Below are 17369 nucleotides of genomic sequence, written 5' to 3'. Positions count from 1 at the left end.
TCAAGTCCCTTATTAACATCAACATCACACTCACTTGCATCGATCACACCTAGTGAGTCTATTGACTCAGCAAACCTTAACCATGATAACAAGTAATACATATACAATCACTTGCAACAGTGAAAATATTTTTACTTAAAATAGCTTTTCATGAACATGCATAAACTTAAACATTTTTCCTTTGATCATATGCATTTTCCTTTTCATCATATACATATACGTTTTCTTTTTATTGAATTCGGATCGTTAATTGTGACTTTGTATCAGCTGAAAATCGATGGATCCATCTACGTATAATTACAGTATTGGAAGGCGGGGACATCAGCGACAATCTTACCCGTCAACTGAGCCTTGGCCTTATATATCATTATATCATGTCGATGGAAATACGATTGTTGAGCTCCCTCTGGGGCATTTTTCCTCACGATATCTCCAATCATATCATCGTATTAGTCACAATCACTTCACCTCCTCCAACGTTTCATATTTTCATCACTTATAAAAATTCATGCATATATAAATCATTTTTCTTTTAAATCAAGCAAACAACACGTCTTTTGGAGTTAACGTTTCATCATAAAATATCATAAACATATTAACATTATTTACAACATTCAGGGCACTGCCAGGGCGTGTATCATTTTTCAGTGTAAAATGATTGTTTTACCCTTAGAAGCATAATTTTTCGTATTTATCCTTAGACCTCAAAACGATATCCCAAATCATTTCAAACTTAAATTATTACCTTAAAACACTCTCTTACATATTTCTTAGGCTTAAAACTTAGCTTTTCTTAAATTTCTCGATTCATTTTTAAACTTAGACGTGCATTCTGATTTGGCTCGTATTGACTCGAAACTTCCCCCAAGATTTACCAAACTTGAACCAAAGCTTCCTAATGCATAAATAAACCTTTTGCAACCCAGCTAAGCCAATTAGAACCTTCGAACCAGCCTAAACACCTACTGAAGATTTCTTCACAAAATAGCTTCCTAGTGTGATTCGAACCTAGGCTATTTCGACTCCAGCACTTAACCACTTGGTCCAGACCCTAGTTGACCCTCATAGGACTCCAACCAAACCCCCTAGGACCCTCTCATACCAGCCCGCATGGCCCAGGCACGAAAACGTGCATGGTTCCCTCCTAAACTTTCGGTCGTGGCTCAGAAGAGTCCTAACCGTGCGCCGCCTCTCTTCCCGCCCTTCCAGTTTTACATAGACCCTCTTGGCTCAAGGCTAGGACTCTCACGAGCCCAGCCCTTTTTCCTGAAAGTGTCCCGCACAGCCGTCTTCCCTTTACTCTTCCAACAGCCACAACTATCCCTAGGAGTCCCCCCACCGTGCGGTCCTTCTCCTAGCTTGCCTCCAGCCCCTGCGTGGCCACCATAGGACAATCACACAGCCCTCTTAAGTCTCCTGGTCAAGCCCTAAACAGCATCTAACCACTGAGGCCCTCAACGTGTCCTAGCCGAAGAGTCCCTGTCCCACAAGAGTCCCATTTTCGAGCAACTACTTTCTCCTTCATGTCCAACCCTTGTGTCAGCTTGTCTAGGCCCTTAAATCCTCTTAAACTCGTCCCTTCCCATAGTCCTATGATGGAAGCCCCTTTATGCATTATTAACACAAGTTTTGGATCATGAAATAATGATTTTTTGACATAGAATGGCATAAAACGAAAATAAATGCAAGCCAACATGTTTTTCATGTAAATATACATCAAATCCATAATATACTGTTATAGATGAGAAAAAAGAGATTACGACGTGTTTTGCGTATTTTACGCACGACAAACAAGTTGAGATGCGAAGAACGACGACATAGAAAACCCTAGGCTGATTTTTCCTCTACTCCACATGATTTTCCTTCCAAGTTTTCGTGTGATGTGTGTGGTGTGTGCTGATGAGAGATTCCTAGTGTTTAGAGAGGGGTGGGCGTGAGTTGTGAGGAGTGGGGGAAGGGTTTGGGGCCTTTTTATTTTAATTAAAACATGTGGTGTAAGCTTATGCCCATTAACATGATATAATAGGCTTATTAAGCCCATGAAGTACTTTTTAAAATATTTTGTTTAGGAAGATTTATGAAAATATTAGTTGAGTTCTCAAAAAATTCATATTTTTGTCGAAAATCGAACTCCGTTTAAAAATACTACTCGGCGTATGAAAACACCTCAGTTTCAAAAATATCATATTTAAATAATTAAAATAATTATTTAATAAAAATATTTTCCCTTTTTCAGCCCTCAGTCTCCGTTACTTGATCGCGTCTCGAATAGGTTTTAAAACATAGTTTCATGCATTCGTGTCAAAATGCGCATTTTAAACATGTAAGCATGCACACTATATTTAATGCATGCATTTAAAACACTTTAATTAAACATTATCTATTTCTCTATATTCGCATGCAGTTAGATTACGTTAATACATTTTGAATCTTACAAATACAGTGATTATGATTTACTAATTCAACAAATAACACATATAAGCTTGAAAAAAAATAAAAAAAATACCCTCAATCCAACTATGCAACCTCTCATATAACTTTTATCCTTATTTTTCACTTTAGAGAATCCAATATGGTCTTTAGCCTAAAAGCTGCATCTCCCCAAGCATGCTCAAAAAATATTTCCAAATTGTTCAAGTATGAGAAAATAAATTTTGGCTTGTCAAAATTACTATTAGGAAAAATAACACAATTAAAAAGCACAAAAATAAATATTTAAAAAATCATCAATTTCAAATTCATTCTAGGCCAACTCAAATTCATTCTCTATGATGGCATTTCTCTGAACACAATTCATTCCCTTATAATGACGCTGAAGAAAGTTAGAACCCAATTTCAAATTGATGTTACCCGGTTGACCAACCATAGAAGTGTGTTGGAACATTTCATGTTCGCAATATTGATTTTGATGTTAATAAAACTTGTTATTGTATTTCTAACATATTTACTTACATGTGATGTTGCAAACACAAGACCAAAACTGAAACTGAATTTAGCCGAACTGAATTTATATCAAGTTTTGATTTTTTGACAATATCTCTCATCTGGATGATTCAAATGACAATCTACAAACTTGACTAATAAGGAAACTCTATTTGGAATAAGTTGTATTTTACATCATTTGGACAAAATCGGATATTATCTAGGCCAAACTGATCGTTGAATGACCAAAAAATTGTACGAAAACAACAATCGGTTGAGTATAATCGGTTGCGATATTTTGGTCATATCTCTCAGCTTGGTTATTGTAATGAAGCGATTCAGTATGCGTAGGAAAGATAAGATAATGATCTACAAATCATCTTCAGAAGTCATCTGAATCAAAGGTTAAGATGCTGATAAATGACGATGAAGCTACTTGTTCTGCACATACTGAAATCAGCAAGACCGATTTCAACACACCAGCTGAAACTGAACCAGTTGAGCTGCTCACCAGCTGAAACTGAACCAATTGAGCTGCTCACCAGTTGAACTGAACCAGTTGAGCAGCTGACCAGTTTAGGCTCAGGAAAATATCCATTAAGGAGAATTTGACCGTTGCAATTTCAGAAACACTACAGAATCTTTCCAAATGTTCATATTCTCGTATCTAATGTATATATCATTATTGAGGCCTATCAATACAACATCTTGAAGATCAAACAAAAGTTTTGGAAGGGGATTCAAAGCATGGGCAGTTATCATGAAGAAATCTGCTAGTTGAGAGCACAAGTCATTTTGTGAAGATACATTTTGAAATGTACACTGTAAATGATGAATTCCTCACATACAATCACTCACACATATACATGAGAGTTGAACTTCAAAGTTTAGTTGAGTGAATATTCACACAAAGACAATAAAGATTATATTTGTAGTCTTGGTATAAGAGACATTAAGCATTATGCGGGTTATGCGGTTGCAGCCTACAATCGAGAGTGTGCTAGGAGTTTCAATTAGGCAAAAGATAATTCCTAAGTTGAAATGGGTTTGTACAAAGTGTTGTATAAATCAAAGTCTTCTAGTGGATCCTTTCTAAGGAGAAGAAGGGGTGACGTAGGAGTTGTTAATCTCCGAACATCCATAAACAAATTCGTGTCTATTTATTTATTGAATTTACTTATCATTTTCATTGTTTTAAAGATGCATTATTGAAGCATTTTATGTGTTCTTCAAATACCAAAATACTGCATACCAAGTGTTTGATAAAATGATTCAATCAAATTTTTTTACTCATTCAACTTGCATATATTTTAAATGATTTACAAATGTTTAATCGGTTTCTACGAATGATTATTTTGAGTATCTTCCGCTTAGTTTAAAAATCAAACACAATTTAATTCATCGATGTTCAATATTTCAAGAACCGAGATAATCTCCTTATTCGATCATATCAAGCATCTATCCTCTTTAATTGTAATTCACCCAATTTGGGAACCAATTGCTTTATTACATATAAAAATTTTGTTGGTAAGTTGGTCCAACATCTCCATCATTATCATCTTTATTTTTTTCAGTCTTTGTCAGGCCATCTCCAACCCATAAATCTATTTTGATGCAGTTTTTGCACCAAAATAATGCAGTTTCTGCACCAAATATAACATTCATCTCCAACCCATTTACTTCAAATCTTACACTAAAAAGTATATTCCTAGAATATTCTTTTTGTTTACTATTTATTTGTAAATTTAACAACATAATTATAATTAATGTTAACATTAGTATTGTAAATATAATTTTATTTTTATTAATAGTTAAATTTATTTATTTAATTCTTATATATATTAACTCTAATATTTATAATACGAATTAATACAAATGCTTCATTATTAAAATTGACATAATTTTAATACAGATAATTTATTTTTAGAACTTAATATGAATCCAAATTCAAACATCTGAACAACTACATTCCTCCCACAGATGATCAATTAAAGCATTTCGTAGTGCATAGTGAGCATCTTTGTCTTTTATCCTTTTATATCAAGCGATAAATTCTTGAAATTTGATATTCTCATCGACAACCATTTCTACATCCGGAGTTGTTGCTTCTCTCATATCTTCAATGGGTGCGCTAAGGTCACGTTCATCTTCGATAATCATATTGTGCATTATAATACATGTTGTCATTATATCATGTTAAATCGAGCAAAAGATTTGTTCATGCAAGATTCTGATTTTGGTAAAGGCTTCAAATATGATCATGTGTGGTATATTATGAAAGATATGGAGAAATTCTCGAGTGATATCAATCCAATGAGCGCACCCACAAGAATGCATGTCATAAGTTTGGACTTGTCACAGTCAGATAACCAGACACCAAATACTCCAATATCAGGTTCTCCTGGATTACCTCTGTTTTCAATTAATTTAAGTAGTGATGAAAATGCAGGCGGCACTTCATCCCAGCGACCTCATACGGAAGTGAAATTGGGCCTACATACCACTCTATCAAGTGAAAGTCTATTTCTGCTCATTGCCGGTCAAAAAACTCTTGGCAAGGTTAAAAAGCGCGCAGGTACTTTAAGACAATGGTAGGATGTGAAGCCATGCATAGCCTTATCATGTACCTCAATAATTTAGATCATGTTTAGAAGAAAACGTATTCCAATATTTACTTATCAGATGTGATCTTCGGTTCAATCGACAGGCCTTTTATATAAACAAGTGACTAGATCCTTTAAAGACATGAATGGAAGCTAGTTAAAGAAACGTAACCATGCCGCATTTTTCAAAACATCATGGACATCCTTTAATTCTTGAAAAGAAGAGCCAGAAGACAATAATTTATGGACTAAATCATGTAGGTATGGAGATTCTCACTCTCAAACACAAACTCGCACATAATATGAATTTCCACAAGCTGCTCATTCAGAACTTAATGTGGCCCAAGTTATCTCCATTGTTATTCATCTCAACCAGAAAAGAATTCAACTTGAAAATGTTGCGCTAAAATGTATTTGTATTGATACCCCCATAAGAGTCCGGGTCGTGGATGACCTGGAATGCTAAACAAATAGCCCAAATCAGAGTCAATATGCATGGTACTTTCTGTAGTAGCCAGGCATGGGGATGCCCGGGATATTTTCTTCTCAGGCAATTGAGTGCCCGGGCTCTCATGCAGTCTCCCGGGAACTTCTACCCGGGCTACCTCGAGAAGCGCACCACACTCGAGTGTATCAGCATGGGATATCTTATCTATCAGAACTGCAGGGATTTGGTGTGTTAGATAAGTCATCAGAAAGTATGGTCAGCCGTCTTACCATACTTAGTAGGTAAGCACTGAGAACAAGGTAATGATGGGATTTTCTCCTATAAATAGCAGGTATACTTCTCATTTACTGATTCTGAAATTTTGAATTCTAAATCACTCACATATATCCTTACATGTATCGCTTGAACCTTTTTCTTTCAACTTGCTGACTTAAGCATCGGAGTGGCTACGTCGGACACCCCTCCGGCGCCCATTCACGAGTTCTTCTACTTGTTTGCAGGTTACAGTGGAAGCCATTATCCTCACTAAAATTTCCTAAACACAAAATTATCTTAATCATCCAATGGATTGTCCACATATCTCATACCCGATTCACTTTGATCGCATCATTGGCACCGTCTGTGGGAAATTGAGTTTGAGACATTGATAATGAGCCAAGCTAGTATTTGCAGTGAATCCTCCTGTTAAGTAGTCATGCATTATGATAGGAACTCCCAATTCTCTGCCTCCCCCTCTCATTACTTTATCCCCGAAGGAGTTGGCTCGGATTATATCCGAGGCAGTGGAAAAAGCCGTAGCCCGGAGAGATGCTTCTCATCAAGCTACGCATACAGCAGGAGAGCATGAGGGAAAGCAGGATGCGGGGGAGGAGGAAGCAGAGAGAGAAGAGGGAGAGTCTATTGTCGGGTCCAAATCCCCGACTGTGGTGGAAGAGTTTTTGGAGTTAAGGCAGAAGATGAAGGCCTTGGAGGGACAATTTGAAGGCCAAGGTCCTTCTCGGGCAGTTGTTAAAGGCTGCCCATTTGCTGAAACTATTGTCCGGAAACCTCTTCCCTGGAATTTTAAATCTGCCAGAGTTAAGGATTACGATGGCAATGCAGACCTCGAGAAATATCTGGCCAGGTTTGAATATATGGCCATGTTGCACTGTTACACTGATAGAATTAAGTGCAAGGTATTTTTGACAACTCTGATAGATTCTACTCAGATGTGGTTTGAGGGGTTGGCCCCTCAAAGTATTCATTCTTTTAAGGACTTTCAGAATGTGTTTCTACACCATTTCAGTAGCAGCAAAAAGTACAAAAAGACTGCATTTAGTCTTTTCGAAGTCAAGCAAAGCCCGAATGAGAGTTTGGGGGCTTATATTAGAAGGTTTAACAGAGTTGATCTGGATGTTCCCACATGTACCACAAATACGAAAACAACGGCATTCACCTTGGGGTGAGGGAGGGTGAGTTTTTCCGATCACTGACAAAGAAGGTGCCCGGGGATTTTGAGGATTTTTTGTCCTGGGCAGAGAAGTATATCAACATGGAAGATGCACAGAATTAGAAAAGAGAGGTTGTAAGAAGGGAGAGAGGGGACCGGATAGCTAAACCCAAGGAGAAGGGGCAGAGAAGGGTTAATCAAGGGCATTTTTCACATCATATTCAAATAGGCCTTTGTTCAAATGAATTTGCAGAGATATCAGTTGGAGACCGTGGATATAGCACTTTTTGGCTTTGTTGGCCATGTTGTTTATCCCGAAGGGGAGATTGTTTTGCCTTTGACTTTGGGTACCGGAGAGCTAAAGAAGACGATGATGAATGTTTTCACTGTGCTGGATGCCCCGTCATCATATAATATTATTTTGGGGCGACCGACCATGAACATACTGAGGGCCGTAGTGTCCTCCTACCATCAAAAGATTAAGTTCCCAGTGGGGAGTCAAGTCGGTGAAGTCCGGGGAGACCAACCTTCTTCCCGGAAGTGTTACGTAGAAATGGTCCGGGGAGACCAGAAGAGAACGAGAAAGGAAGGTAAGAAATTTCCGAGTAGTGGGGAGATGGAGAGGGTAGTGGGGAGGAAAGAAGTCCAGTTTGAGGCAGAAGAGGAGCAGGAGGTGGTGGAGATTGGGCCAGGCAAGGAAATCCGGGTGGCCCGAGACCTTGACTTATCCACCCGGGTTAGTTTAATCAATTATTTAAAAACTGATCTTAATATTTTTGCCTGGTCCCAGCAGGAGCTGACAGGAATTTCACCCCTGATAGCGGAGCATCACTTAAACATCATCCCGGGATCTCACCCCGTGAAGCAAAAGAAGAGGCACTTTGGTCCCGAGAAGAATAAAGTTATTGATGTACAGGTGAAAGATTTGCTGAAAGCCGGCCACATTCGGGAAATACAATTTCCTACCTGGATCTGGAATGTGGTGCTGGTGCCAAAGTCCACCGGAAAGTGGAGAATGTGCGTGGATTTTCGGGGCCTCAACAAAGCTTGTCCCAAGGACCATTACCCCCTGCCCAGGATTGACCAATTGGTAGATTCCACCTCGGGATATGAATTGCTCAGTTTCATGGATGCTTACCTGGGGTATCATCAAATTTCCCTGGCCAAAAGTGATCAAGATAAAGCAAGCTTCGTCATCTCGAGGGGCATATTCTGTTACGTTGTTATGCCTTTTGGATTGAAGAATGTTGGGACCACCAATCAGCGTCTTATGAGCAAAGTGTTTGAGAAGCAATTGGGCAAGAATGTGGAGGTGTATGTGGATGACATATTGGGCAAGTCCAAGGAGGTTTCCGGGTTCATCTCTGACTTGGAAGAGACTTTTCCTACTCTTATGTAGTATGGGATCAAGTTTAATCCGGTCAAATGTATCTTTGGCGTGAAGAGTGGGAAGTTTTTGGGGTTTATAGTGACAGACCGGGGGATCGACGTGAATCAGGAGAAGGTCAAGTCTGTATTGAACATGCCACATCCTCGCTCTGTCAAAGAGTGCAGAAGCTGACCGGGAGAATTGCTTCTCTTTCTTGGTTTATATCCCGGTCAGCACACAGGAATTATCCATTTTTCCAGGTCCTAAGGAAGGCCCAGCAGTTTGGATGGGATGAGAAGTGTGAACGAGCCTTTCAGGATCTTAAGATTCATCTGGCAGAGTTTCCTGTCCTCATAAAGCCAGAACTCGGGGAAAAATTGTTGTCTATCTCTTTGCTACTGAGTATGTTGTCAGTTCAGTGCTGATAAAGGAAGAAGGCTCTGATCAGAAGCCTCTTTTTTATGTCAGCCATGCTCTAAGAGGTCTCGAGCTGCATTACAATGAGGTGGAAAAAATAGCTCTGACTTTGGTCATGACTGCCCGAAAGCTGCGACCTTATTTTATGTCGCATGAAATTTTTGTGCTTACTAATAGTCCTCTTGGGAGGATTATGACTCATTCGGAAGTATCCGAGCGGATGATCAAGTGGTCAGTGGAGTTGGGTGAGTATGATATTGAGTATAGACCCCGAGTTGCCATCAAAGCACAGGCCTTGTCAGATTTCTTGTCAGAGATGGTTCAGCCTGATGGAGAGAAGGTCTGGAGAGTATTTGTGGATGGGGTGTCTATCCTTTCATGATGTGGGGTAGGAGTGGTGATTATAGCTCCCCCCGGAGAGAAGATTAAACTGGCATTACAAATTGACTCCCGGGTAACTAACAATGAGGTAGAGTACGGAGTTGTTCTCGTCGGTATTCGAGATGCCTGGGAAGTTGGAGCTTCTTGGATTATTTTGTATTCTGATTTACAACTAATCACTCAGCAGATAAAAGGTGTTTATGAGGCTAAGGATGACAGGATGCTTAAATATCTCAAGCTCACAAAAGCCCAGTCAGAATTTTTTATGGATTGGAGTATTGAATAAATTGCCCGGGAAGAGAATAAGGAAGCAGATGCTTTGGCGAAGATGGCTACCTCCTTATCAGAAGTCAGCACCCGGGAGGTATTGCATGTTTCTCGTCTAGTCCTCTCCACGGAAGAAGAAACATTGCCAGCACTAGAGGATTCCTGGATGACACCCCTGATCAAATTCATTGTAAGCAATGAATTGCCTGAAGACAAAGCTCGAGCTCAGATAATCAAGAGAATAGCTCCCAGGTTTGTCCTCTTAAATAATGTATTGTACATGAGATCATTTCAAGGACCTCTATTGAAGTGCTTATCTTTGGGGGAGGTGGAATATGTCCTCCGGGAAATTCATGAAGGGTGTCGCGGAGAGCATCTTGTGGGAATAGCATTAACCCGGAAAGCAATGCTTGCTGGATTCTGGTGGCCTACTATAAGCCAGGATTCTGCCCGAGTGGTCCAGGCTTGTAACGGTTGTCAATATCATTCAAATTTTCAGCACAGCCCGGCCACTCCCATGAAGCCTATCTATGCCTCTTGCCCCTTTGATCAATGGGGTATGGACATCGTGGGTCCCTTTCCAGTTGCCCGGGCTCAGAAGAAATTTTTGCTGGTGGCCGTTGATTATTTTTCTAAATGGGTGGAAGCCGAGCCCCTGGCAGGAATTACCGAGCAAGAGGTTTTGAAATTCCTGTGGAAAAGTATCGTGTGCCGGTTTGGAGTCCCAAGGAGATTAGTCTCAGACAACGAGAGGCAATTTCAGGGAAAGATGATCACTGCTTGGTGCCAGTAAATGAAAATTACCCAGTCTTTCACTTTTGTTGCTTATCCTCAAGCCAATGGTCAAACAGAGGTGGTCAACAGAATTATTGTGCAAGCCATGAAAACTAGGTTACAAGGCAAAGGAAAAGAGTGGATGGAGGAATTGCCTAGTGTTCTTTGGGCATATAGAATTACTCCTCGGCCACCTACCCAAGAGACTCCTTTTAATTTGGTGTATGGGTCTGAAGCAGTTCTTCCAGTCGAAATCGGACAAACTTTTGCCTGGGTAGAATATTACCCGGATGATAATACTCAAAACCGAGCAATGGAATTGGATTTGGTAGTAGAGAAGAGATAGCAGGTTCTGATTCGAACGGAAGCTTACCGAGGCCGGGTTATAAATCATATAACAAGAGAGTCCGAATCTGAGACTTCCAAGTAGGAGATTTGGTCATGAAGAAAGTTAACCCAGTTGGAGATGTGGGAAAGTTGGAAGCTCGTTGGAAAGGACCTTTCAAAGTAACTCGGAAAGTTAGCTTGGGAGCTTTTTATCTGGAAGATGCTCAAGGACGTTCTCTCAAAAGACCCTGTAATGTATTTCATTTAAAGAAGTATTTTTTCTGAAAGATGTAATTCTTTGTTTGAAGATATAATGAAAGTTTTGTTCTTCTCAGAAAGTGTACGAGTATGAATGTTATATCTAAACCCGGGAGGTACAAAGCCCCGGTAAATAAATAAGCCCAAGACACTACACCCTCTCTTGGGGCACCACACCTCGACCATTCCCAAGTCTCGGGACATGATCCCCGGCCCAAGGCTCCGTACCTTGGTTATTTAATAAGCCTAGGGCACTACACCCTGGCTCGGAGCACCACAACTCGACCATTCCCAAGTTCCTGGACATGATCACCGGCCCAAGGCTCCGTACCTTGGTTATTTAATAAGCCCATGGAACTACACCCTGGCTCGGGGCACCACACCTCAACCATTCTCAAGTCCCGTGACATGATCCCCGGCCCAAGGCTCCGTACCTTGGTAATTTAATAAGTCCATAGCACTACACCCTGGCTCAGAGCACCACACCTCGACCATTCTCAAGTCCCGAGACATGATCCCCGGCCCAAGGCTCCGTACCCTGGTTATTTAATAAGCTCAGGGCACTACACCCTGGCTCAGGGCACCACACCTCGACCATTCTCAAGTCCCGAGACATGATCCCTGGCCCAAGGCTCCGTACCTTGGTTATTTAATAAGCTCATGGCACTACACCCTGGCTCGGGGCACAACACCTCGACCATTCCCAAGTCCCGGGACATGATCCCCGACCCAAGGCTCCGTACCTTGGTTATTTAATAAGCCCAAGGCACTACACAATGTCTCGGGGCACCACACCTCGACCATTCCCAAGTCCCGGGACATATTCCCAGGCCCAAGGCTTTGTACCTTGATTATTTAATAAGCCCATAGCACTACACCCTGGCTCGGGGAACCACACCTCGACCATTCCCAAGTCCCGAGACATGATGTCCGGCCCAAAGCTCCGTACGTTGGTTATTTAATAAGCCCATAGCACTACACCCTAGCTCGGGGCACCACACCTCGACCATCCCCAAGTCCCGGGGCATGATCCCTTGCCCAGAGTCCCGTATTCTGGTTATTCAAACAATTCGGGCTCTGTACCTTGACTTATTAGGTCTACACCTTGAATGTTTATAATGCAAGGATGTTCATTCAAGTTCACGTTCCAACATCTTGGATACTTGTTAAAATTCCCGTTTAATTTACAACATTTAGAAAAATTTTCAAAACCAGGTATTGAGGAATTAACAAGGCATTATTAAAATAACAATGAAAGAAATGGAATTTCATTGGTAAAGAAGCCCGAAGGCATGAATTACAGAGGAAAGAAAAGTAAAAATGAAAAAGGTACAATCCTACTCTAAGTCTGTTGAACTAGGCTGCATCCCGGCTTCACCCTCTGGAATCTTTCTGGCCTCCGCATTAGCTGCATCGCCCTTGGGAAAGGCGTTTTCAGCTCTCTCTGCTCGAGTCTCTGTACCTCTACATGCTCGGATAAAGAGTGATTCTCTACTCCAAGGCAGATATAGTACCCTGCAAAGTCTCCTCCCGGATGAGGCCTTCATTAATATTGTCCAAGGCCTTCTCCAGCTGCTGGTTGGCCTCGTCCAAGGAAGCACGAAGGCCAGCTACCTCTTCTTCATGGGAAGTTTGAGCCCGGGCAAGCTCTCCTTGAACCTACTCATGAAGCTCTCGAACAGCCCGGGCCTGATGATTCTTTACAGAGGCTGCGCCAGCCACCTCTTCAAAGGCTGCCACCAGCATTTGAACACCATGAATACAAGAGTTAGTTAAAAAAAAAAAGAAGAGAGAGAAGAGAAGGAAGGCTTACGGATAGGAGCTGGTTCGAACCATCGAAAAATTTGGTGGTTGGCCCCGAGCTCTTCAAAAAGGCCTCCTCCGCAGGAATTAGCATCTGCTGAAGGAAGTTGATTCTTGTTGGAGTAACTCCCTCCGAGAAGATACTGGCCTGGGTCGTTTGGCCAGGTTAAAGCAGCTTTTGTCGTGGTTGGTCTTGTGTAGAAGGAGGGGTAGATCGAGTGGTTTGGGAGGTGCCCTGGTCTCCCTCCTTGTTGCTTTCCAGCAAAATCAGTTTCGGGCTTGTTGTAACCTTTCGCTTCCTTTGCTGAAGAGGAACGTGGTCATCGGAGTCTCCCTGGGAGTTAGCTCGAGATGCCTCCCTTTCTTGTTGAGTAATTGCCCGGATAGATTCAGTCTGTCGAGCTGCCTCCTCCTCGGCTAATCTCTTCTTCTCGGCAGCTGCTTGCTGAGCTGCCATCTTTTTCTCCTTGGCTGCCTTCTCGGCCGCCCTCTTCCTAGCATATGCCTCTTGCATTTCAATATTATCTGCAGAAATAAGAGAAGATACACGGTTATGTAAAATCAAGAATACAAATTAAAAGTATATAAAAAAGAGGAAGAGGAAAATTACCGGGTTGAGCGCCCGAGCCTGCCGCCTCGTCAATTACCCAATCCAAAGGGTCCTTGGCCCGGTACTCAACCCATAGACAACTAAGTTCTAATCTGAAATGAGAACGGAGGAAGAATATTTGTGGCCCTCCACCAAAATTTGGCTTCTGAGGAAAGGATCCTCAAATTTGCAAGGCTTGGGAAGGGCATGTTGCTTAGGAAGAGAAGGGAGAATCCCGGTCAGACAAGAAAGGGGACCCAGGGGTTGAATGAAAAAGAATCGTCCTTTCCACCCCTTCTTGGAAGAAGGGATATCATCAAGGAGCCAAGAATTAAGCCGAGCAGACAGGGAGAAGGCATTATCTCCCAGTCTGCAGACAAATAAATAGTGAAGGACGAAGGGGTTGATGAGGAGATTGTTCATTTTGAAGAGAACGTAGGTCGAAGCCATGATGCGGAAGGAGTTTGGGTGGAGTTGGTTAATAGGCACACCAAAAAACTTGACGACCTCGATGTAAAATGGAGGGACGGGGAACCGGAGACCATTTCTAACTTGGTCCAGGAAAAAAGTGGTGTAATCAGGGGAGGGCTGTCTGCCCTATCAGATGGCCCGAGAATTATAATAGGAAAGGTGGAAGGGAAAGAGCCCAAGATTCGGAGTTCCTCATCAGCTCCCGAGCGCAGTGTGCTGCTCATTGAGGCAAACCAGGGAACTCCCAAAGTCTCAGTTTGGGGAGGACTCGAAGTCCGGGCTTTGCCCTTACCTTGGCTCTTTTTCAGAGCGCGGGAAGGGCCAAAAGACGAGGGTTTGGTTTGTTTAGATTTGGGTTTTTTGGAAGAAGTGGTAATAAAGCGTTGTGGAGAAGGAGAAGGGGAAGAATTGGAGCGCATCGCGGTGGACTCGTAGCTAGGCGAGCCTCGCGCATTCGCTTCGATGGTTGAAAAGGTGGAGTTAGACATTTTGGAAATAGAATAGAGAAGGAACTTACGAGTTTGGTAGGAGAAAGGAGGTGACTGTATGAACGGAGTTGTGACGGTGGTTGAGGATTGCCTGAGCTGGGAAAGCACTGCGCCGCGAAGGTGGAAGAGGGTTTGAGGGAGTTTGAAATTCAAATTTGTAGAAAGTGACAATTGAATGGGGTGTTTGGTTTTATATAGGAGAAGCGGGATACGATCTCCATCGTTGATCTAAAAGTAGATCGGACGGTGAGGATGCATCTAGGAAATTGTGCAGACATATGAAAGGGCGTGCACGATTATCAAAGCGGCATCATTATTATCTCGGAATATGAAACGTTTCGAACCGTTGGAATCCTAAGGCATACGTCATCATGACATCATCCTGACTGCCCATGAATATTAAACGGCATCTTATTTGAAAAGTCCGGGAGACATGAGGCCCCGACATCTTATTTAAAGTCCGGGAGACAAGAGGCACCGACATCTTATCTATAGCCCGGGAAATCGAAGCTCCCGGCACTTCATCCCATCTCTGGGATATTTGAAGCCCCCGATGCTTTTATAATTAGAATGTATTATCTTTCTATTTAATCTCAAACATAACTAATCGGGACATCGAGTAAGACTCTAGCCCGACTATTTAAGGGATGGGTGGTGATACCCCCATAAGAGCCCGGGTCGTGGATGACCCGGAATGCTAAACAAAAAGCCGAAATCAGAGTCAATATGCAGGGTACTTTCGGTAGTATCCAGGCATGGGGATGCCCGGGATATTTTCTTCCCGGGCTCTCATGCAAGCTCCCGGGAACTTCTACCCTGGCTACCTCGAGAAGCGCATCACACTCGAGTGTATCAGCATGAGATATATTATCTATCAGAACTGCAGGGATTTTTTTGTGTGTTAGATAAGTCATCAGAAAGTATGGGCAGTCGCCTTACCATATTTAGTAGGTAGGCACTGAAAACACGGTAATGATGTGATTTTCTCCTATAAATAGCAAGTGTACTTCTCATTTATTGATTCTGGAATTTTGAATTATAAAGCACTCACATATTTCCTCATATATATCTCTTGAACCTTTTTCCTTCAACATACTGATTTAAACATCAGAGTGGCTACGCTGGACACCCCTGCAGCGCCCATTTACGAGTTCCTCTACATGTTTGCAGGTTACAGTGGAAGCCATTATCCTCACTAAAATTTCCTAAACACAAAATTATCCTAATCATCAGGTGGATTGCCCGCATATCTCATACTTGATTCACTGGGATCACATTATGTATGATAACAGATTCATTTCCATTAATTTATGCAATTTTCGCACAAAATTAACCCTAAATTATATTTAGTCAAGCATATAGCATAAATTCAAGGTTCTTTGTGTAACTAGCTCACTGCTCTCACTGTTGTTTGCTGTCCTCTGGAACTCTTCCACCTCCGAAGGGATAGCTAATGGTCGGGGTGGGCTGCCGATGCTTTTGTCGAGGGCGAACAAATTGTTTTGGTCAAAGGGGGAACCAGTGGCTTTGGTCGGTGCTGTTGCAATGGCTTGTGACCAAAACGACGTGAGTTAAAGAGAGGAAGAAAATGGTTAGTTGGGGGAGGAGAGGAAGTAAGGAAGAAAAAAACTATAAAAAGGTAATAAAGTAAAAATTGTTAGAATTAAAATCGGAGTTTCGTTGAGTATTAAAAAAATCACAAATCAGGTAACGTATTTGATCTAATACTTTAACTATATATATACACACAACAAATTTCAATTCAAAATAATAAATATAAATATAAGTGGAATTAGACTTACCAATTTCAGATAAAATTCGGTACAAAATATTTAAATTTTGGTATTAATATATGATATTTGATTACCAAATGCTTCAGATCTGACACTATATAATTTTTTAGTATTCAAGCATGTATAAAAAAATTTAGTATCAATTACACATGTTTTTTTCGAATGAAAATTGTTACAAAATATTAAATATGTGGTATTAATACATGATATTTCAGTATAAATTTTTTCATATAAAATGCTAATATATGATACAAACAATTATAATAAATATTAATATTAATATAATTATTTTAATTATATTTTTGTACCATATATAAAACAATTTAAAAAAAAAACATGTATTTAATTGATGTTGCCACGTGAATTGATGATTATGGCCAACTTCGCCCGACTGAAAGGTAAAGAAGTAAATAGTTAGCAACCAGGGAGAATGATGAGTTTTGATGTGTGACGTGCTATTTTTTAATAAGTTTTTCCCTTACTTTATTTTAATTAGAGGATAAGGTGAAAATTATTTTATTATACAATTATAATTAGTTCTCCAAAATGGTACGAATAGTTATCGACACAAAATTAGAATCTTTATCTTTTTCATGTGTAAACATATACTATACATACAGTTCATGATAATGATACTTGAATGGTGGTGGTGTGTCGTTAATCTTATTTTTTTCACCCATAGTGTATGGACCATTTTGTGAACTCTTTCACCAAAACAGGCAGTTCCATTCTCCTCAATTAATTAACCATTAAGCTAACTTTCACAACTTTCATTACGTGTAATTAACTTATAAACTCTTTTATAAATCACTTATAAACCCTTTTATAACTCATACGTTTGATCCTCAAACTACAGTCTCCAAATTCACCTCATTGAATTTGACTATCTTAACGGGAACAGAAATTCAATACTTGTGTGACCATCAATGGTTCAAAAATACAGCTAGCCACGAGTTCACAACTTCATGTGATTCAGAACAACATTTGTTCATATTCGAGCTTATCCTAATTAGCTTCATTTTTTTCAACC

The 17369-nt window shown here is 40.8% G+C and overlaps 1 protein-coding gene across 1 annotated transcript; it reads left to right on the top strand.

The window, feature by feature from the left end:
• The first annotated feature begins 10629 nt into the window (after window positions 1-10629).
• On the top strand, window positions 10630-10956 carry LOC142556406 (uncharacterized). Its single transcript, XM_075667866.1, has one exon. It carries the CDS (start codon window positions 10630-10632, stop codon window positions 10954-10956), a length of 327 nt encoding a protein of 108 aa, XP_075523981.1.
• The last annotated feature ends 6413 nt before the right edge of the window (window positions 10957-17369 follow it).

This window comes from Primulina tabacum, chromosome 9 (genome assembly GCF_025594145.1).
Source record: "Primulina tabacum isolate GXHZ01 chromosome 9, ASM2559414v2, whole genome shotgun sequence".
Taxonomy (NCBI): domain Eukaryota; kingdom Viridiplantae; phylum Streptophyta; class Magnoliopsida; order Lamiales; family Gesneriaceae; genus Primulina; species Primulina tabacum.
The sequence above is the reverse complement of the archived record's forward strand: the minus strand, read 5'-3'. Positions and strand labels throughout refer to the sequence as shown.

Bases quoted from the DNA above. Each gene is read 5' to 3' on its own strand.
- LOC142556406 (XM_075667866.1), top strand. From the start codon at position 10,630: ATGAAAATTACCCAGTCTTTCACTTTTGTTGCTTATCCTCAAGCCAAT.